At 52.3% G+C, this 21,898-nt stretch overlaps 2 protein-coding genes across 10 annotated transcripts in view; one reads left to right on the top strand and one right to left on the bottom strand.

Moving 5' to 3' along the window:
- The window catches only part of TBC1D16 (TBC1 domain family member 16), a 47,620-nt gene extending 28,881 nt beyond the window's left edge, over nucleotides 1-18,739 (bottom strand). For 3 of the 7 annotated variants that reach the window (XM_073310200.2, XM_073310201.2, XM_073310197.2), the window contains exons 1-3: nucleotides 18,605-18,739; nucleotides 6,034-6,273; nucleotides 3,349-3,979 (exon numbers count right to left, since the gene is read on the bottom strand). In XM_073310200.2, the coding sequence (XP_073166301.1) occupies nucleotides 3,349-3,979; nucleotides 6,034-6,211 (809 nt within the window). In that variant the 5' untranslated portion in view covers nucleotides 6,212-6,273; nucleotides 18,605-18,739. Of the gene's footprint in view, nucleotides 1-3,348; nucleotides 3,980-6,033; nucleotides 6,274-18,604 lie in introns of those variants that run through there. The other 4 variants (XM_073310198.2, XM_073310199.2, XM_073310202.1 and 1 more) reach the window with 4 other exon arrangements.
- A 1,846-nt stretch (nucleotides 18,740-20,585) lies between these two features.
- Nucleotides 20,586-21,898, top strand: part of CCDC40 (coiled-coil domain 40 molecular ruler complex subunit) — a 27,916-nt gene continuing 26,603 nt past the window's right edge. The window contains exon 1 of one of the 3 annotated variants that reach the window (XM_078848463.1): nucleotides 20,586-20,769. In XM_078848463.1, coding sequence (XP_078704589.1) covers nucleotides 20,681-20,769 — 89 coding nt within the window. In that variant the 5' untranslated portion in view covers nucleotides 20,586-20,680. The remainder of the gene's footprint in view (nucleotides 20,770-21,898) is intronic. The other 2 variants (XM_078848462.1, XM_078848461.1) reach the window with 2 other exon arrangements.

Here is a 21,898-nt window from a genome sequence, read left to right on the forward strand (position 1 = left end):
GATTTGGCCTGGGCACCTTACAACATGAAGTTTCTTTGCAACAGTCAGGAGCAGACATGTCATCACCCAGTGACTACAAGCATTGAAAATAAATGCAAATTCCCCAAGGGTTTATTTAGATATTGTCCTGACAGAAAACCGCTTTCTAAAAAAGAAACTGGAATGTCCTCTTAGTAGCGTTACTTCTTTCAAAGGAGCAGAGCCCGTTCCTAGATGGCTCCAGCTGACAGCTGTAGGCTTTGTTTAAAGTCTAAGACTAACTGAGGTGTTTCCATTTTCTAAAAACCATCAAGACTACAGAACTTTAAAGCATCACCACCCTCTGTGGAAGAAAATGCAATAAAGCATGTAAAATCCTACACATTGCAGCACTGTGCTAGTGTGAGAGAACTTGAACATGAAAATAACTAGAAACCTCCTGATAACAAGTGCAGCCAACTAATCTATTTTCATCATTCAAGCTGAGGGAAGGACGTGGAGTAAACATACAGAATGAAGTTAGATTATTAAAAATGGCGATATTTAATAATCCAAAGTGTTGTGTGTGTTATTAATAGGGAAGTGTTTTTCAAAATCTGTTTAACAGCCTCCCTTTAATCCCAAATACCATATGTAGCATAAGAAATCCAACAATGTGCTAACTGTCAAAAGGGGCAAGGGCCAGTGTAGGATACCATGTTAAGATGCACAAGTTTTCAGACTAACATTGTTCTTCCACGTGACCTGAAGAACCATGCTAAATCTGCTCTGGGCATGTTATGTGCCTACATGCAGTACAACCCTGTGGCCACATGAAGGTGCCCTCACCAGCAGGATGGATCACACACATGCCAGACAGCTGTAGGCTGCTGCACTATTCTGGAGCTTTTATTTAATCACATTCCATTGATCTCCTCTACAGCTCCATCCCGGACAACCTTGGAGACCTGCAGTTACTTACGGTACAGACCAACTGCTCAGAGCACTGGACCTTTATGCAGTGGCTCGGAGAGTGCAGCTCGACTTACAATTGATGTGGCACTTCCTTTATAAGCCCTGGCTGTTTTCAGGGTTTCAGATCATCCCATAAAGGAAAGTGGCAAAATCTGTCCAACCTACAAGGTTTCATAAATTCTGGGCATTTTTGAGACACAAAGGATGACTTGAATCCAGTTTCCAGGGCAGTTTTAAATCACAGCAGTATCCTTACATTAGCCTAGTGGTGCCTAGGGACTGCGGCACATACAGCCCCACCACTGGTGAAGGATGGGAGCAACTCCAGAGAATACAGGCCAGACAGATATGAAATATTGTCCAGTGCTAGTGCAATGTGCAGGAAGGATGCAGGTGCATCCAGGTCATTAACTCATTGCCAAGGTGTTGTTCTCATCCCCAAACAGAGCCGACTGCAGGCACCCCCGAGGAGGATTGGATCCCATCTAGATCAAAATTTCTCAAATGCAGCCACCATGACTGGTTTCATGACTGCATGCGGCCACCAGGGGCTTTTCGTCCACCCAGGACAGCCTCCTGGGTGGTGATGGGGTGGGGGAAGGACATCAGACCCTCCCCCTCCCTCCTTGTTGCTCCTGGATGCACTACCTCTGGAGAGAGGTGGGGCACAACGCTGCAGGAGCAAGGCGAGTTCTTGACCCATGTTGGGGGAGGGACTTTAGGTGGCAGGCTCCAGCAGCGGGACTTCAGGAACTTGCCCGTTCCAACCACAGGGCAGCGGGTACTGACAACCCCCGCCCCCGGCTCTGGCCACGTGACCCTGGCCTCCGGCTGCAAGGCTTCAGCCTCTGGCCCCTGGTTCCAACTCCAGGCTCCAGCCGCGCAGTGGCAGGTGCTGGCCATGGGCGCTGACCTCCAGTCTCAGCCACATGGCAGTGGGCTCCAAACACGGAGCTTTGGGCGCTAACCCCTGGCTCTGGCCGCAGGTGCTGCGGGCTTCAGTAGGCCTCTGGCCTCCAGTTCCAGGCGCTGGCCCCAGGCTCCAGCCATGTGACTCTAGCCCCTGGTGCTGATCCCCTGCAGGTCTGGTCCTGGGCTCCGGCCACTCAGTGGTGGGAACTGGCCTGGGGTGCTGACCCCTCACCCTAGCCACACAGCAGTGAGCGCTGTCTCCAGCCACACAGTGGCAGGTGCTGACTCCTGGCTCCAGCCATGCACTCTTGGGCTCTGGTACCCAGGTCCGGACTCTGGCCATGCGGTGGCAGGCACCAGCCCTGGGCACTGACCCTTCTCTCCAGCTGCATTGCAGCAGGCTCTGATCCCTGGCTCCAGTCATGCAGTTCCTGTCCCCAGCTCCAGGTTCTGGCCACAGGCACTCAGCGCAGTCCTGGCCGCATGGCAGCAGACACTAGGCCCCGACTGTGGCCATGCAACAGCTGGACTCATCACCCACCCCCATCACCCAGGCCCCCGTTGCCTCCCCCGGTCCCGCATCCATCCCACCATGGCCCGGGCCCCCGTTGCCTCCCCCGGTCCCGCATCCATCCCACCATGGCCCGGGCCCCCGTTGCCTCCCCCTTTGTCCCCCCATCCAGGGCTTAATGGGTCCTGGGGCTTGTTGCGAAAAGTGATATTAACAAACATGCCATTATCACTTTTCACAGCAGACTTCTAGCCATCTGTGAAAAGCGATACTTGTATGTTGGTTAACAACATTTTTCATAGCCTCCCAGGTAAGCTACTCAGTGTGCTGTGATATTAACAAAGATACAAATATCACTTTTGACAGCAAGCCCCAGGACCTGCGAAGCCCTGGACGGCGGGGCTGAAGGACGGGGCAGCATTATTTCTGTTCCTGAGGCTGCCAAAAAACCCTATAAACAGACACTACAATGATTTGGACCTGAGTTTGCGTATAGTTCATTGTTTTGCCTAAAGTTAATGAAGTATTTTAGGAAAGCGTCAGTGCAGCCACCAGTGAGAGTTGGTGGCCGCACTCTGAGGCCACCAAAAAATTTGCCGTGACAACCTCTTACCATAGTGAGACACATGCTAAAAGTGCCCACGACAGACAAGCAGGTTCACGTTCCAGGGGACTCAGCGTCAGCATGAGTTTATGGGCACAGAAGGGTGGAAGAGTCTGAAGGGTTCCAGTCAGCAGAACGGTGAATAGCTAACTCAGGGAATTTTCCCAAAGGCTTTTCAAATTAGATTTCAAGCAAGGGAATGAAACAATGAGAAGGGGAATTAAAGCAAACCCAATGAAAGAGCAACTAAACTGAGCTCAGTGCAGCTTTTAAGTACATTCGCTTCCTTATGTTCTTAAGCCTTCAGCCTCCTTTCACCTCCACTCCACTCCACCCCACCCCACCCCACCCCACCCACCAGGAAGCTGTAAAAATGTGACAAACTCACCTGCTTTCATTATCCAGAAACACAGAGCTGCTGCCTTCCCCAAGGGCTTCACTGATGGGAGAGAGGCAGAACGGGGAGGAGAAGGCATCAGAATCAGAGTCAAAAGTACTATCCCTGCTCACATCATCAGCAGACAGCTCCAAGGAGCCCTCGTCCTCCCCCTGCTCTAGCCTGCACTCCAGCCCTTCCTCTGTCCCCTCCACTGACAACTCCGATCTGTTCTGCTCCTCCTGAGAGCTGATTGTCGATAAGATTCCTGAGTCACTGTGGGCAGGCTGTGTGGAATTGTGGGTACCGTCAGTTGCCAGGCAACACTGAGACAGCTTCTCCCCTTCTTCAGAAGGGGAGCCAAGGAGAGCCACATCTCTGACAAGCTGAGATACAGCCAAGATCTCGTCGTCTTTCGGGATTACTGCTCGTTTCTGATCAGTTGGGGAAGCCTGCTGGACGGTGCCAAACCCCTGAGTGTGGCGGCCACGCTTGCGGGGAGCTTTACGGACCGGGGAGCTCTCAGGGGTCATATAGCGCAGGGCTTCTTCATCCTGCCTCTGAATACGAGAGTTTGGGACCCAGGCAAGGATAAGCGTAGTACCAAGTAGCTCATCTTTCTCCATGTACAAGCATAAATAGCCTTCAAGAGAGCACAGGACCAACAAGTTAGGACTTAAACTGTATTCTCAGGACATTTATCAGCCATATTTAGCCCCTGCCCCCCTCCATTGCCAATACAGCTGGGCTAAAGGAATCCAGTCATTTGGCAGATTTTCTCCTCCACAAACAGACTGTGAAATTCTCAAATATTCATTATTTGCAAATAATCCCTTTGAATCTGCATATGGTTTATGAATAAGTAGATAAGAACGGGTATACTGGGTCAGATCAAAGGTCCATCTAGGCCAGTATCCTGTCTTCAGACAGTGGCCAATGCCAGGTGCCCCAGAGGGAATGAACAGAACAGGCAATCACCAAGTGATCCATCCCCTGTCACTTGATGGACCTATCCTCCATGAGCTTATCTAGTTCTTTTTTGAAGCCTGTTATAGTCTTGGCCTTTGCAACACCCTCTGGCAAAGAGTTCCAGAGGCTGACTGCACTGTGTGAAAAAAATACTTCCTTTTGTTTGTTTTAAACCTGCTGCCTATTAATTTCATTGGGTGACCCCTAGTTCTTGTGCTATGAGAAGGAGTAAATAACACTTCCTTATTTACTTTCTCCACACCAGTCATGACTGTATAGACCTCAATCATAACCCCCTTAGCTGTCTGTTTTCCTAGCTGAACAGTCTCAGTCTCATTACTCTCGCCTCGTGCGGAAACTGTTCCATACCCCTCATCATTTTTGTTGCCCTTTTCTGAACCTTTTCCAATTCCAGAATATCCTTTTTGAGATGGGGCGACCATATCTGCACATAGTATTCAAGATGTGGACGTACTATGGATTTATATAGAGGCAATAAGATATTTTCTGTCTTATTATCTATCCCTTTCTTAATGATCCCTAACATTCTGTTTGCTTTTTAAACTGTCGCTGCAAAAACACTGAGTGGATGTTTTCAGAGAATTATCCACAATGACTCCAAGATCTCTTTCTTGAGTGGTAACAGCTAATTTAGACCCCATCATTTTGTCTGTATAGTTGTGATTATGTTTTCCAATATGCATTACTTTGCATTTATCAACATTGAATTTCATCTGCCAAATACCTACTGGGCTGGGTAGCTACAGAAATCACATGCCATCATTTCAGTCCCCTGATTGGACGAGTTATGCAACTAATCAAGAGTGAATTTTGAATTACAGACTTTTATGTCAGATTTGCATCTTTGTTTATTTATCCCCATTCTACGTGGGCACTAAACACTGGTTACTCCTGAGTATTTGGTCTAGAAGGTTCCTGGAAAGCCAACCCAAAATAATCACACACACACACTAGTCTAATGCAAACCAATATTTGCAAAATAATTATTTTGCAATATTAAGCCAGTAGCGGGTATCCATTTACAAGGATACACAGGGTCCCACTAGCAGACAAGAATGGGGAGAAAGCAGCATTTGTCTTGAAGAAAAGCCCTGTATCGACTCCAGTGAAGCCAATATCAGGGTTTTCCTTGTCCTCGGATGCCTGCAGTGGCTGCTTGTTCCATCAGGGTGGTGTGATGGCACTTGACATCCCGGAGTGCAGCTGAGGGAGGGATGGACCAAGTGTTACACATTAAATGACAACTCTGACCCTCTCTAGAGATCTCAAAGCACTTTACAGACATTAACGATAACGCTCATTACCCAACTTCCCCGGTAACCAAGGCAAGTACCATTTGCCCTTGTTTATAGCTGGGGACACTGAAGCCCCGAGAGGTGACGTGATCAGTGCATTGTCACACAGGGAGGCAGTGGCAGAGCCAGGAATCCCACTGCTCCATCCCCTGCTCAAACCACCAAAGGGCTCCTTGGACAACAACAGATACATTGATGAGAAGAAGTTGCGGCTCAGCTCAGCGGATGCCTTTCCTCAGTCCCTCTGGAATGCTGCCTGTATTGGGTGGCAGAAGCTCTAACCTCCCACACCCCACGATAACACCCCTGAAGTGCTCAGACTCAGATGCATGCCAACCCCATGCAGACATGGACACGCAGACGCTCCCAGAGACAGAAAGAAGAGTGAGCAGCAAGTGCAGCACCGCATCACCTGGGTGATGCTCCCCGACACCTGGCAGCACCTCAGCAGGGTGGACGCATACATTGTTCTTGGAGTAGATAATCTCCCCATCCAGTACGGAGGACGAACCACCGCCACCACCGGGATTTAAGGTCAGGAGGTCAGAGGCTTTTGAAGAGGCACGTCGGAGGAGTCGCCCCAGAGACATCGCCAGGGGAATGTTTCCATTATCCGTCAACTTCAATCAGGAGCCAAATTCAGACAAAAGATCTGCCAAGAGGGAAGAAACAGTGTGAGGAGAAATGCAACATGACAGCTGCAAGACAGGAGCAAGAACTTCCTGCTGCGGCCCACCACCAACCGAGGACAACATTGCTACCCCTCACAGAGAGGCAAGGTTCCCATCAACTGCTACCTCATCCCCACGACTCATCCATGAATCTCAGGTCTTTTTAGGGGATGGGAAGAGGGGAGAAAACATTCAACACACAGCAGGCAAATGGATTCTGGAACAGAATATGGAATGCCATCGCTGGGCCACATGGGGAGTGTCTCAGCCGTCAATAGGTAATTTAAGCTAGCTGTGGAATATGATCTCCCTGTAACCACCGAGTAAGCTTTGTACTGAAAATGAGATACGTTCTTGTGCGGGGCTGTTAATGAGAAGCCAGATCCCGAATCCAGATGGGATGTTCAGGCCATACATAATTAAACAGCTAGGCCAGGTAGAGCGCTTGATATGCTGAACACGGAGCGGAGCAGGCACAAAGCAATCCCACTAACAACCCGAAACACAAAGGCAAGGCAGAAATCGCTCTCCACGAGGCAGAGCTCCAGCTTCTGTTCCACCTGAAGTACAGGGGAAAGCAGCTACCTCCGTGAAGTTCTCTCTGGGACAAAGCTGTTCCTTTCTGTTGACTCCTCTTTATTCCCTAATGGACAGACCAACCTGACCCAGCACACACCAGCGATTTCCATGGGCCCAGGTGCAGCACCTGGAGAGATCAGCTAGTGCATTTCACGTGCCAGCAGAACAAGCAGAGGATGTAGCCAGGAACAGAGAGAAAAACACGTTACAGGTCAGCGAGAACCCTGCCTCCACCTCACTTACAGAGACACTCTGTACACTAGAAACACCACTGGGGCCTGAAGGGTTCACAGCTCCTCATACCGAACAGCCCTAGCCCTTCTGAACACCAGCTTCACTGTTAATGCCTTAAAAAGCACTTGACCTGAAAAGAAGGCATAGAAGCTGGCCTGTCTGCAATGATTTAACCTACCATGCCTGCTGGAGACACCAGTCCAGATCCCACCTGGGCCAGCAGGAGCTGGGAGAACTGCCAAGATAAAACTGGGGTTTTAGTGGCCACGCAGGAGACTGCTGTTCAATTCCCAGTCTGGGTAGACAAGGCAGCAGAGCAGTGGGATGCTACACTGGCATCACCAGCAATGCTGGTTTATTGACAGAAGTGAACAAAAGGGAGCAGCTTGCTCTCTGCACTGGAAACACAGAGGCAAAAGAAAAACGAGCATTTCTCAAATGGGAGGGTAAACAGGGACGGAAATACAGTTTTCCAGTTTCTACGAGCTCGTCACAAGAGACAGTAAACAAGGCTCCAAAGAGTGGCGGACAGTGCCTTTTCCACAGGAAAAGCCATAAGCCTCAACTGCAAGTTTCCTGGCTTGAGTCTGCTTGAATCATCACCTCAGCTAAGACAGTTTGTGCTCATCAGTGGGACTTGACCAAGATGGATCGACCCTGCTCTGTGCTGAGCCCACTTGGCTCTGAAGGTGATCGGTTTGCAAGCCGTTCTTTACTTTTTTGCCTCCTTGTAGGCTCCCTCCTGATCCTAGTGCTGCACACACCTTCAGAAACACATGTCAGGCACAAAGAGACAACACAGCCTGGGGCTCCAAGTACTGATTCTTCTCCAGGCTGTCTTAGAACACAGTACTGTAGGCTCAGACTCTATATAGGTGGGAGAGCCTTTTGCAACAATCATCAACAAAGAATAGTCCCTCCGCAGCCCAGAAGAGAAAGCAGAGGGATGTCTGGAGCAATTTCCCCTACTGTCTCTGTAACAAGTTACAAAATAACAATTCAACAAAAGACACTGAGGGAATTCACAGCAATGGTGATTGGCGACACTGAGCTACCTGCCTGTTTATCACAGGACCTGAAGCTCCAACACCTCCGGAATGGAGACACTTAACCTGTATCACATCAATGTAAGAGTCTGCACAGCTTGTATCCTGACTTGGGGTGGATAGGCTTCCCCTCGCTGCGTACACTATACAGAGAATGGACTTTAACTGCATCAGTCATCTCACCAAAACCTTAAATACCATCTTAAAGATTCAGAACCTATTTGAGCAATATATGAGATCAAGGCAGAAGCAGCTATGAGTCAGTGAAAGCATCTGAGAAATACAGGGAGAAGACTCCCACTGGAGGCAACCGACACAGAGAGGCTACTTCTCCACGCGCAGAGCAGCAGGTCCCATCTAGCACCACTGCAGCTCTCAAGGGGGCCCCCAGGAACATCAGAAGAGGCGCAGGCCTTCTGTCAATGAAAAGCAGCAGCGGCTGCATTTAGTTAGCTTCCATCTAGCTCAGAAAGAATAAAGCATCAACCAAAGATCAAAAGTTGCTCCCTGGGAAGTGAAAAGGATCTAAAACAGAAAGAGTTGCTTTGATCCTAGGCTGCGGCTATCGCTCCAGCTCTGTCTGCACACAGGAGTCTGCTGGGAGTGGAAGGCTCAAGAACATGAAGCACTGGCTCCGAAGGAAATCTGGGCTGGTGCACTGGGCACGCATTGCCGAAGTGCTGCGTTTCAGATACAGCGAGTGGATGGTTCAGGGGACTGGGAAGGAGAGAGATTATTTCACTTCCAGGTTGCTGGCTCGATTCTAGCCCATGCTGGCAGCGATCAAGCGTTATCCACCGACTGTTCCGTGGCCTACACCAAATGACGTTGGGGAGTCTCAGTCTCATTCCCAGCAGACAGGTGCTGCCATCACCAAAATTAACAAGCAGCACAATAGTTAGCAGCCTCAGCAAAGAGGCCTAGGACTGAATGCACCATGGAGATTGACCTCTCTTCCCCTTAGGAGGGTCTGCCCACAATGGTGGGGTAGTACAGTACTACTGCTCCTTGCCTTGTACAATCCAGGGGATGCAAAGATGAATTCCATCTCCAGGGCTGGAAAGTCAACATTAGAGTTGTACCTTTTTTTTTTTTTTGTTTAAAGGGGTACGTTTCAGATTAAGCTTGTGTTTTTTGTGACTGCGGGGATTATTCCAACGCAGCAGCAGCAGCTAACACTCGAACAGGAACCAGATCACCCACCCTGCCCTCTGGAAGCTGGAGAACTGAGTTAGCTGATAAGCCCTCACTGCCTGCCAATTTTTATTATGTACACACAGAAAAGATTTGTTTGCTCCACTCAGTAACTATTGTCAGACCCCTTTGCTGCAGCTGCTGGGGCCATTCATGCAGCCATTGGTTCCTTTCTTAGCCAATGCCAGGGCTCCCCAGCTAGCAGAGAGCCCCAGAGAAACATCATGCAGCCAGCAGTCACACAGTTGCTAACCCCCTGAAGCCTACTTCTGTTGTCCTCTTCACTGGAAGCCAAGCACAGTTGCAGCCAGCAGTGTCTCAGATAGCTCTGACAGCCAGCCGCCTTGTTTAGAAAGGCCCTTCCCCTTTCACAAACTTAAACAACAAGATCCTGTTGAGGGTTGGCAGATCACACCCTCAACTTGGCAGATATTCCTGGACCAATCTCTGCTGGCTCCACTTGCACAAGCTTTCAGTTCTCTGATAAAGAAGAGAAGTGCAGGGTTTCTGCCTGGCCCTGGCAGGGGGTTCAGCATGTATTTTTGGGTTTGCGCAGTATCATACAGCAATAACAACTGTGCTTTACAGACACACAAGGCAACAAAGCTCCCTATCACAGAACTTAGTCTAGATAGACAAATTCAGATCAAACTCGGGAGCAGGGAGGCTGCAGCTTGAAAGCCAAGTTGCTTAGCAGTTGTGTGCGCAGCAATGGATCTTGTTGGATCCAAGGGGTGATTGTTAATCAAAGAAAACAATACTTAAAAGTAATATGAGCCAAACAACAGGGTTTGGAAACGAGACTAGGCTGTCCTGTGGATAAACGGAATAAACCAGCACTAGAGTCGCACTTGAATCAGATTATCTACCTATCAATCTATTTATAAATTAATTTTGCATTTTCCTGATCAAGGCAATCTCTTCCAATTGACTTGAATTTGACTTTAATACTATGTCAGCACAACACCTTATTCCACAGGAGCGATCCCAACCAGGGCTACTCTCAAATGCCCAGGGAGAGGGGAGTGTTACTTTGTGTTGGACAAAGGCAACACTGAGCAGGCAGAGTGACCCAGTCCCACCACAAATGGGAACCTGGGAACCCTGACTACCACCGTATTCCCAGCCCATGTGTATAACCTTCAGCAAGTCACTGTCATTCTCTGACCTTTGGGGTCCCCATGTGTCAAACGTGGATAATCCTAACAGTGACCCCTCCTTTGTGCTTTGAGATCTGTGTTTGAAAAAAGCAGATTACTAGCAACTTGCTTGAGCTATTTAAAATTAGACTAGCCAAAGCTATGGAAAGCTATACCGTAGAGAACCATCTGAACTAGTCCTGGATTGTGGGGAGAACTAGGGTCCCTCCCCGCAAAATCTTTAATTTCTATCTATTGGCAGCAGCAGCGTGCCAAGTACACAGTTAAGGAGAAGGGCAGGAGCTGTTATTAGCATCATTGTGAAATCCTGGGCTCACTGATGTCAAGAGCAAAGCTCCAGATGATATCAGTGTGACCAAGACTTCGCCCGAAGTGAGAAAGCATCTCAGCCCAGAAGAACGAGGGGGAAAGAGGTTCGGCACCCTACTTGGACAGGCCCAGCATCCCAGGTCTGAGAGTCAGCTGCAAGAGAAGGGAGAAGCTATCACCAGAGCCCATTCTTCACTCCCTGGCTCCAGTATTCACCTACCTTGGCACAAATGGCAAACATTAAAATACCCCACTCCTTCTGCATCAGAGCCAAATCTTCCGATAGTAGCACAGTAGCTGAATCACCATTTGTAATGCATGCTCCTCTCCACACATGCACACACCCTCCGCCCCCAGGCTGGGCGTCATTTCATGTACTGAACTCTGCAGCGCTCGTACAATGTGCTGTTAATGTTTGATGGCTTCTTTTTTTTAAGTGCCTGCCAGCCATATCCTTATAACTGCTCCAGTACCGCTCTTCTGTCCTAACCATTAACATCTAAAAAATTCCAGCAGTGTGTTCTGACCACTGGACGAATAAGCCAATTTCAAAGCTCTTCCCCTAATGCTACACACATCAGACCAGAGGACAGAAGCCAAACAGTAGTTGTTTGCAAGTCATATTCTTATCACGTAAGAGGCTGAGAGAAGACAGGGACAGGGCTAGCAAGATCCTACTCCCCTAGTGAATAGGGAAGGCTATATTTTTCCCCAGGCTGGCTCTCAAACGTTACACAGTTCACACAGTGAGATGTTGAATGAATGGAATCAAAGATCTTTGTCAAACCCGCCAGAGGTCAAAATCAGCCCTGGATTAAGCCCTCTGGTTTCAAAGGAGTTCCCCAAAATCACATTAGATCTGAATCTGACCCTAAACTAATGACTAGGACAATCTTCCTCACAGCCCATATTGAAACACAGTAAGGGAACCTCATCCTAGCTACAGAAATTCACCATCAGTAGAGTAACCAACTAGCAGCGCATTCTTCAGGCACTCAAACATTAATGCCGTTTGGGAGAGGATCGCATACACAGATGGACTCTTCTCATTATCAGTCTTAATCACTGTATGTATAGATTTCAGAGTAACAGCCGTGTTAGTCTGTATTCGCAAAAAGAAAAGGAGTACTTGTGGCACCTTAGAGACTAACCAATTTATTTGAGCATGAGCTTTCGTGAGCTACAGCTCACTTCATCGGATGCATACTGTGGAAACTGCAGAAGACATTATATACACAGAGACCATGAAACAATACCTCCTCCCACCCCACTCTCCTGCTGATAATAGCTTATCTAAAGTGATCATCAAGTTGGGCCATTTCCAGCACAAATCCAGGTTTTCTCACCCTCCGCCCCCCCCCACACAAACTCACTCTCCTGCTGGTAATAGCCCATCCAAAGTGACCACTCTCTTTAAAATATGTATAGAGCAGCCCAACAGCTCAGGGCAAAACCAATTAATCACATGACCCAAACGCTAAGAGGTCTACCAAAATTACTTCACTGAGGTGGGGGAGGGATCTTACACAGGGGCTGACAGATCTGCATTCACTCACTTTTGATAAGTGAAGAGAGAAACTCAGAAGCCACCTTTCTGTCCACCTTCAGTCGGTCTTGACCAAACAGACTTGCCACTTCCTCTCAACTTCCTGCAGCTGAACATCTCAAAGACACAAGTGCCTTCCTTAGCAAGATGAGCATCTTGAGACAACATTTTCCTCCCTGATTCAGGCCTCCCACTTGTCCTCCTTCCTCCCACCGTCTGTAACCTTGGCTTCATGTTTCTTCCACACCTACAAAATACTCAGCACTTATGCTCAAAGCATTCCTCAAACATTAATCTACACAATCCCCCTTGGATGGAGGCAAGCTTCACCCCCATTTTACAGATGAGGAAACAGAGACAGAGAGGTTAACTCATGAACTCAAGGCCACAAGGAAGTAGTAGAAGCAGCATTAAAACTCAGGAGCTCCTGATTGCTAGTCCCAGGTTCAGACCACAATGCCTTGTATGGTTACATACTAGTCTCCGTGTTCCCTCTGTACACCGTGGACTTGATTCTACCCAAGCGGAAATTCTCATCCATGCCTCCATCTTGCCCTGCCTGAGATATTGCAATTCATTTTTTTTTTTTAAACCACTCTCTCCAAATTCAGACTCCAGTATTCAAAGAACACTCCTACGTGTACTGAATGATGTTTACACAACTCCACTGGCTGTTCTCTCCTTTCAGGAGACTGGTCAAAACTGTCACCCTCCACAGACTGCTCTAGTCTTACTTCTCTCACATCAGTCTTCTCTCTTCACACAATCTCAGCCCAGTGGGTGCAAGAGCCTTCTCCTCTGCTGCATCTGCCTCTCTGGATCTGGCCATCTCATCAACTCTCCACTTTCAACTGTCATCTCTTATCCCTGTCCCCCTCCCACACCCTGCCTACCTCTCTTAATTTCTCTCTTCCTTGGCTATTACTTTTTCATTGTATAACTATTCTAGGTAGATCTAGAGAGTACCTGGGAATGCAGTCTGTAAGAAAGACACTATAAAGCATAATACTGTAGGAATGAGCTAGGTTTAGTCCTTACAAACATTTTCTTCCTGAAGGAAAATTTTCCCCAAGTAGAGCATAAATGCTTAGTCAAAAGCCACAACTTGGATAAACTTCACTGATTCACATCAATGACATTTGAAACAATGTGGGTTTAACACAACAGTTAGCTCTCTCTTACACAATTTTTTAACCTACTTATTTGTTTGTGCTAGCAGCTAGATCTTGCCCTGACACTCAAGGAGGCATGGCCCCTGCCCTGAGATGCTCATAATCTGAGGAAAGACACACAGGTAGATGGAGAATAGGGGAAGGGGAGTTAGTTTACGGAGTGCCAAAACTATGACAAGCAGTATATCCACACACAGTCCCTACCCCAAGAAGCTTGCAAACCATACGGATTTTTCATGATACTAGACTAAAGCACTTATATTAATTTGTATATTTATTCCTTAAAACAGTCTTCGTATCTTAGTTGATGATAAAATTGCAGCAACTGACTGTGCTGAGATCGCTGCCTATCATGCCGACCAGTACCGTCTCATACTCCCTCATCTGTATCCATCTGTTATCTCATCTTAGATTGTAAGCTATTTGGTGCAGGAACCATTTTTTGTTGTGTGTTTGTACAGTGCCTATCACAACAGAGACCTGGTCCACAACCAGGGCTCCTAAGCACTACGGTAATACAAAGATTAATAAAGTCAAGTCACAAGTACTGTGACTATTCAGAGGAAAACAATATTGTTCAAGTTAACTTAAAAGAAAATTTCAGTGATTGGCAGTGGTTAGTTACTACTTGAAACTGCCATGGGAGAGGGTCTAAGAACTATTCCCAGTTCAGCTTCTGCTAAGAATGCAGGGACAGCACATTCTACTCCTGGGGGAACTCTGCATCACTGCATGTGCACAGAATTCATGTCCCCCACAAATTTCTTTGCTTCCCTGCAGAAAAATGACTTCTGAAAGGGAAGCCATGAGAACAGTCATGTGCCCCTGCCTGGCAGCACAGACAGGTCGGTTTGGATGCCTGGAGCAGCTGGTAGAAACATAAATCACTGACTGAGGGAGGGCAGTCATGTTTGTGAGAGAAAGCAACACATTCCCTCTCGCTCACCTTGGTGGTACGTTCAGCATGGAGGGGCAGGGCTTCGGGGTGTTTCTAAGGAGGTAGGAGTGGCGCAGGCTCTGTCTCCTCAGGCAGAACAGAATATACTCCTGGGGGAATTCTGCGCTACTGCACAGCGCAGAATTTTGCAGAAATTAACGTGCGCACAGAATTTCCTTTCCGCCACAGAAATAGGCTGCACTGCTGCTCGTCGCCACTAGGGGCCACTGGACCTGGCAGAGCCCAGCTCCCACACAGAAGACACTGCTGCGGGGAGGGAGGGAACTAGAGGGATCCTGGCAGCTGCAGTTCCCAGCACACTCCAAGAAAGTAGACGGAAACGCCATGCAAGCCTGGGACCCAGCATCCGGCTGTTTCTCCCTCTTCCTCCCTGGGCTCTGGGAAGGAGGGGGGCTGGTGTCTGACCCCCTGGCTGGACAGGGGGGAGGAGGAAGGGGCAGAGAAACAGGAACTGGGTTGTCAGAGATTTCTTCAACTCTCTACTACTGGAGGAATTTGTGCATGTGTCTGTATTGTTACAAAAAGAAAAGGAGTACTTGTGGCACCTTAGAGCTATTACCAGCAGGAGAGTGAGTTTGTGTGTGTATGGGGGTGGGGGCGTGAGAAAACCTGGATTTGTGCTGGAAATGGCCCACCTTGATTATCATACACATTTTAAAGAGAGTGGTCACTTTGGATGGGCTATTACCAGCAGGAGAGTGAGTTGGGGGGGGGGGGGCAGAGGGTGAGAAAACCTGGATTTGTGCTGGGAATGGCCCAACTTGATGATCACTTTAGATAAGCTATTACCAGCAGGAGAGTGGGGTGGGAGGAAGTATTGTTTCATGGTCTCTGTGTATATAATGTCTTCTGCAGTTTCCACGGTATGCATCTGATGAAGTGAGCTGTAGCTCACGAAAGCTCATGCTCAAATAAATTGGTTAGTCTCTAAGGTGCCACAAATACTCCTTTTCTTTTTGCGAATACAGACTAACACGGCTGTTACTCTGAAACCTGTATTGTTACAGACGTACTAGCTGACAGGTATTTTGAAATAAATTATCAAAATAATTGAAACTGGCATGATTATGTAGTGTTATTTTGACAAACAAAATATTGTGTACAGAATTTTTATTTTTTTGGTGCAGAATGCCCCCAGAAGTAACATTCACACCTTTTGAGGGCAGCACAAAGGACAGGAAGGCATCTTGCTTAATTATCCTGAGACCCTCTGGCTGACTCCAGAATCGTGTTGCTGAATTCACAGTGGAGTGCATCAGCTAGCCAGTGGGAGGACAACAAATGTGAAGTGTAGGGGACAGAATGGGGAGGGGAAGGAGAAAGAACAGGAAAAAAATGGACACATATTCAAGGTCCCAGGTGGAACACAGTGCTCACTTCTTGTCCCCTCCCATCCCCACTAAGAACAAATGGGGGTAGGAGAACATGTAATTAATATGCATTTTAACATCTGGCTTCTGAGCCCAGGGACCTAAATGTACATTAAAAGGATCTCGAAATGCTGACACTACGTTACAGTTACAAGATTAATGTTTTATAGGCTCCGGAGCCCTATAAAACATTCATTATTCATCACATACAAATTACAAAAATAATAATAATACCCTCCTTCAGCACTGATGGCATTGCTACATTAAAAAAAAACAAGTGGGCAGAAAAAACTACTAGTTTGTTAGCTACAATGTTACATTTACAGATTGCTGTGAAAGGTTTGATGCTGTCGTGTCATTATAGCGTAGTCATAATAAAGACAAGTTTTAAAAAGAATGCGTGTGAGAAATTCATACACACAGAAATAACTACCAATTAATTAACTCTGAGATAGCGCGAGAAAAATTGGCTTTCCAGGCACTGGCACCTGTTACATATTGCCAGCTAATTTGGAAGCACAGAATCTCCCATTTAACCACTCAGAGATGGGACAGAGTCGCAAATTCATTCCAACCCAAAGTTTTTCTGTTTTCAAATAGAACTGTTTTAATTATTAGCTCATTTTCTGAGCTTGTAAAAAACGGAATTTTACAAATTGCTTGGTACCTGGTAGGCACCCAAGATTGTTTCTAGCAATCTTAATTGCTTATTCTATTAAAAAAAACCACTCAAAAATCCATACATAGCAAAAAAAAAAGCAGTCAAGGAAATAATCCTAAGTACAGTACTGTATAAAATGTGCACCTGGTAATGGGACAGAAGGACAAGCAAATGTTCAGAAACCCCCAGGGCAGAGACCACACTAAGTGTAGGGTAGGAAGATAGACTCCAGGATTAAGAGAACCACAAGAAGAATCTCAGTGGGATTTAAGCAGCAACCACATGACAAACCCAAGCCACATATATTAGAACATTAGCCCCAGAGCCTAGGCACCCGTTAAACACATTCCTTGTGCTCCTTAATGGCCAAAAGAAGACAGAAGCTGAGAGCATCTGGATCAGGCATGCTTATGGAGGAGACAAGTTTATACAGGGTTGCAAGTGAGATCCTTCCTCAGCCTAGAAAATACTATTCCCTTTGTGCAACCATCAGTATCCCCCAACGTGCAAACCTCCCCCCCATCCAGGACACAGCTCCCCCTCCTCCTCCTGCAGCCCCTCCCCCCCGATCCAGGACACAGGTCCCCTCCTCCTCCTGCAGCCCCTTCCCCCCCCCATCCAGGACACAGCTCCCCCTCCTCCTCCTGCAGCCCTCCCCCCCCATCCAGTACACAGCTCCCCCTCCTCCTCCTGCAGCCCCACCCCCCCCATCCAGGACACAGCTCCCCCTCCTCCTCCTGCAGCCCCTCCCCCCCTCATCCAGGACACAGCTCCCCCTCCTCCTCCTGCAGCCCCTCCCCCCCTCATCCAGGACACAGCTCCCCCTCCTCCTCCTGCAGCCCCCTCCCCCCCCTCATCAGGACACAGCTCCCCCTCCTCCTCCTGCAGCCCCTCCCCCCCTCATCCAGACACAGCTCCCCCTCCTCCTCCTGCAGCCCCTCCCCCCCCATCCAGGACACAGCTCCCCCTCCTCCTCCTGCAGCCCTCCCCCCATCCAGGACACAGCTCCCCTCCTCCTGCAGCCCCTCCCCCCCATCCAGGACACAGCTCCCCCTCCTCCTCCTGCAGCCCCTCCCCCCCATCCAGGACACAGCTCCCCCTCCTCCTCCTGCAGCCCCTCCCCCCATCCAGGACACAGCTCCCCCTCCTCCTCCTGCAGCCCTCCCCCCCATCCAGGACACAGCTCCCCCTCCTCCTCCTGCAGCCCCTCTCCCCCCCATCCAGTACACAGCTCCCCTCCTCCTCCTGCAGCCCCACCCCCCCCATCCAGGACACAGCTCCCCTCCTCCTCCTGCAGCCCCTCCCCCCCCTCATCCAGGACACAGCTCCCCCTCCTCCTCTGCAGCCCCTCCCCCCTCATCCAGGACACAGCTCCCCTCCTCCTCCTGCAGCCCCTCCCCCCCCTCATCCAGGACACAGCTCCCCCTCCTCCTCCTGCAGCCCTCCCCCCCTCATCCAGGACACAGCTCCCCCTCCTCCTCCTGCAGCCCCTCCCCCCATCCAGGACACAGCTCCCCCTCCTCCTCCTGCAGCCCCTCCCCCCCATCCAGGACACAGCTCCCCCTCCTCCTGCAGCCCCTCCCCCCCATCCAGGACACAGCTCCCCTCCTCCTCCTGCAGCCCCTCCCCCCCATCCAGGACACAGCTCCCCCTCCTCCTCCTGCAGCCCCTCCCCCCCATCCAGGACACAGCTCCCCTCCTCCTCCTGCAGCCCCTCCCCCCCATCATCCAGGACACAGCTCCCCCTCCTCCTCCTGCAGCCCCTCCCCCCCATCCAGGACACAGCTCCCCCTCCTCCTCCTGCAGCCCCTCCCCCCCATCCAGGACACACCTCCCCCTCCTCCTGCAGCCCCTCCCCCCCCCATCCAGGGCACAGCTCCCCCTCCTCCTGCAGCCCCTCCCCCCCCATCCAGGACACAGCTCCCCCTCCTCCTCCTGCAGCCCCTCCCCATCCAAATTACAGCCCCCGGATGCAGCCCCACCCCCACAGCGCAATCCCCTCCTCCGAGATCCATCCACCCCCGGCTAAGCCCCCGCTCAGGGAGGCGGCCCCAGCACAGCCGGCCCCAGGCGGCAGCCTCACCCCCGCACCGGGTTGCTCGAGACCCACCCCGGCCCGAGGCACAAGGGCCGGGACGAGCGGCTCCCTCCTGCTCCAGCCGCCGCCGCCGCCGCGTTCAGCAACGCGAGCCGCGCCGGGCGCAGGGGGTGAGGGAGGGGCAACGGGGGCGGGACATGTGAAGCCCCGCCCCCTCCCCCAACAGCCCCGCCCCCTCCCGAGTCGGCGCGAGGGTGCGGGGCGCGCTCCGCCCGGGCGTCACCCATCCCGCAGGGATCAGCGGGAAACGCGGGGCTGGAGGGACACGCGCCGCCCCTCCTACTTCCGGTGTCTGTTCCGCTTCCGCGTCAACGAGACAGCCCCTACGGCGGGCAAGAGGGACCCCGCCGCCCCCTGCCCGGACCAGTCCTCCAGCGCCGGGGCCGCCCCCGCTGCGGCCCGTCCAGGGGCCCCGGAGCCGTTTGTGAAGTGGGGGTGCTGGGGGCAGCAGCACCCCGAGTCCCAGCCCTGTTGGGCCCAGCTACCTTCCTACGCCCCGCCCGCCTGAGGGTCCGGCCCCGCACCTGGATGTCGCCCTGCTGAAAGCTGCCACCGCGGGTTCAAGGGGCCCTGAGCCAGCCCCACCCCAAGGCACAGGGAGCCTCAGCCCTGGGCAGGGCCCCAGCTCCCCGCATGGGGGTCCCAGCAGTGGCAGCGTGGGGCAGGGGTCCACCTGGCCTTCTGCATGCCCCGGGGCAAGCGAGGCACCTTTAGTGCTGATGGCAGAGAGGTGCCCTGGGGGGAAAATGGATCATCATCAACGCGCGAGGGCAGGGGTGCCAGGACAGTGTTTACTGTGTGTAAACTGTAAACCCTGCAGATAATGGAAAGCGCTTCAAGACTGGGGGTGCAGCAGGAGAGTGAGTTTGTGCGGCGGGGGGGGGGGTGAGAAGACCTGGATTTGTGCTGGAAATGGCCCTTGATTATCCTGCACATTGTGGGGAGAGTGGTCGCTTTGGATGGGCTGTTACCAGCAGGAGAGTGGGGTGGGAGGAGGTGTTGTTTCATGGTCTCTGTGTATATGTCTTCTGCAGTTTCCGCGGCATGCATCGATGAAGTGAGCTGTAGCTCACGAAAGCTCATGCTCAAATAAATTGGTTAGTCTCTAAGGTGCCACAAGTCCTCCTTTTCTTTTTGCGGATACAGACCAACGCGGCTGCTACTCTGAAACACTTCAAGACTGGGGGTGCAGCAGCACCCTAGTTCCTGCACCAATGAATGAGGGGACATCTTTGGGCACAGGTCACTCAGTTTCTGTGATGTCAATCCAGACATTTCGGGTGCGTGGGGAAATCTGGTCCCACCCCGCACGGACTCCATTACAGTCCGCACTCTTCCCCCCTACTCCTCCTGCAGGGACCCTGGGCCTCCTTGATCAGGGAGTCTCCCCTCTCTCAGCTACAAAGTGCAGAAGTGGTGGCATGAAGAGTTTTACAGCAGGCTCCTCTGATCTCCAAAATGTACAGGAGCAGAGAGACCTTGGGCACCAGCTCGCAACCCCACTTGGCCGGGGGGGACGTGGCCTGGGTGATTAGTAACCAGATCATATTCTTTTTCTGGAGCTTCGAGCAAGTGCAAAAACCCAGAGGAGGGTCGTTTGTCATCCCCCCTGACTCCTCCCTGACGGGCACCAGGGCTCAGTCATGCTCCCACCATGGTGTTAGTGATGAGGGTCAGGCCAGCGGAGCATTCAGCAGAGAGAGCAGGAGGGAAGGTCCCGGGGAAGGGCGAGTGGAAGGAGGAAGCAAAAATAAGTCACAGTTTAATGCTGCTGTTGGGGTCGCTTTGCACCCATTAATTACCTTGCATTAAATTTTAACAATTGAATCCAATTGATTGGACTTTAACAAATTGAATCCCCCCCCCAGTCGCTGAGGATTCAATCCCATCATCGACCCCACCCTCCAACCCCGCCCCCCATCGCCCCACCCCACACGGCCGGGGCCTCTCCCCTCCCCGGGAGGTGCCACGACGGGCGGAGTGGGGGGGAGGGGAGAGGAGACCCGGCCCCGCTACCCCCCTGCTCCGCGGCGACTGACCCTCCCCCGCCCGGGGGAAAGGATGGTTCAGTCCGGCTTCCCCCTCCCGCGTGGTACCTCCCGGATGTTGATGGTGTCGCCCGGCAACGGGAAGATGGAGCCGGGCAGCGGGTGAGCGAGGGGAGGCGCCCGAAAGGGCCCCGCACGGGGAGGGACCTGCCCCAGCCCCCTCCCCCGACCCCCCTCCCCCGGACCCTCTTCCCCGACCCCCCTGCCCCCCACCCTCCTCATCCTCCCCCCTCCCACGACCCCCCTGCCCCAGCCCCTCCCCCGACCCCACTGCCCGGACCCTGTTCCCCGACCCCCCTCCCCCTCCCCCAGCCCCCTCCCCATCCTCATCCTCCCCCTCCCTGCCCCCCACAGCCCTCCTCATCCTCCCCCTCCCCGACCCGCCTGCCCCAGCCCCCTCCCCCGGACCCTCTTCCCCGACCCCCCTGCCCCCCACCCTCCTCATCCTCCCCCCCTCCCCGACCCCCCTGCCCCAGCCCCTCCCCGACCCCCCCTGCCCCGGACCCTCTTCCCCGACCCCCCTGCCCTCCCCCGGACCCTCTTCCCCGACCCCCTTGCCCCCCCTACTCATCCTCCCCCCTCCCTGCCCCAGCCCCTCCTCATCCTCCCCCTCCCCGACCCCCCTGCCCCCCCTCCTCATCCTCCCCCCTCCCTGCCCAGCCCCCTCCCCGACCCCCCTGCCCCTCCCCCGGACCCTCTTCCCCGACCCCCCCTGCCCCTCACCCTCCTCATCCTCCCCCTCCCCGACCCCCCTGCCCCGGACCCTCTTCCCGACCCCCCTGCCCCCCCCATCCTCCCCCCTCCCTGCCCCCCACAGCCCCTCCTCATCCTCCCCCTCCCCGACCCCCCTGCCCCAGCCCCCTCCCCCGACCCCCCTGCCCCGGACCCTCTTCCCTGCCCCCCCTCCTCATCCTCCCCCCTCCCTGCCCCAGCCCCCTCCTCATCCTCCCCCCTCCCCGACCCCCCTGCCCCAGCCCCCTCCCCCTGCCCCCCCCTCATCCTCCCCCTCCTGCCCCCCACAGCCCCTCCTCATCCTCCCCCTCCCCGGACCCTCTTCCCCGACCCCCCTGCCCCCCCTCCTCATCCTCCCCCCTCCCTGCCCCAGCCCCCTCCCCGGACCCCCTGCCCCGACCCTCTCTCCCGACCCCCCTGCCCCCCCCATCCTCCCCCTCCCTGCCCCCCACAGCCCCTCCTCATCCTCCCCCTCCCCGACCACTCTGAGATAGCGCGT

Source organism: Lepidochelys kempii, chromosome 14 (genome assembly GCF_965140285.1).
Source record: "Lepidochelys kempii isolate rLepKem1 chromosome 14, rLepKem1.hap1, whole genome shotgun sequence".
NCBI classification, from domain to species: domain Eukaryota; kingdom Metazoa; phylum Chordata; order Testudines; family Cheloniidae; genus Lepidochelys; species Lepidochelys kempii.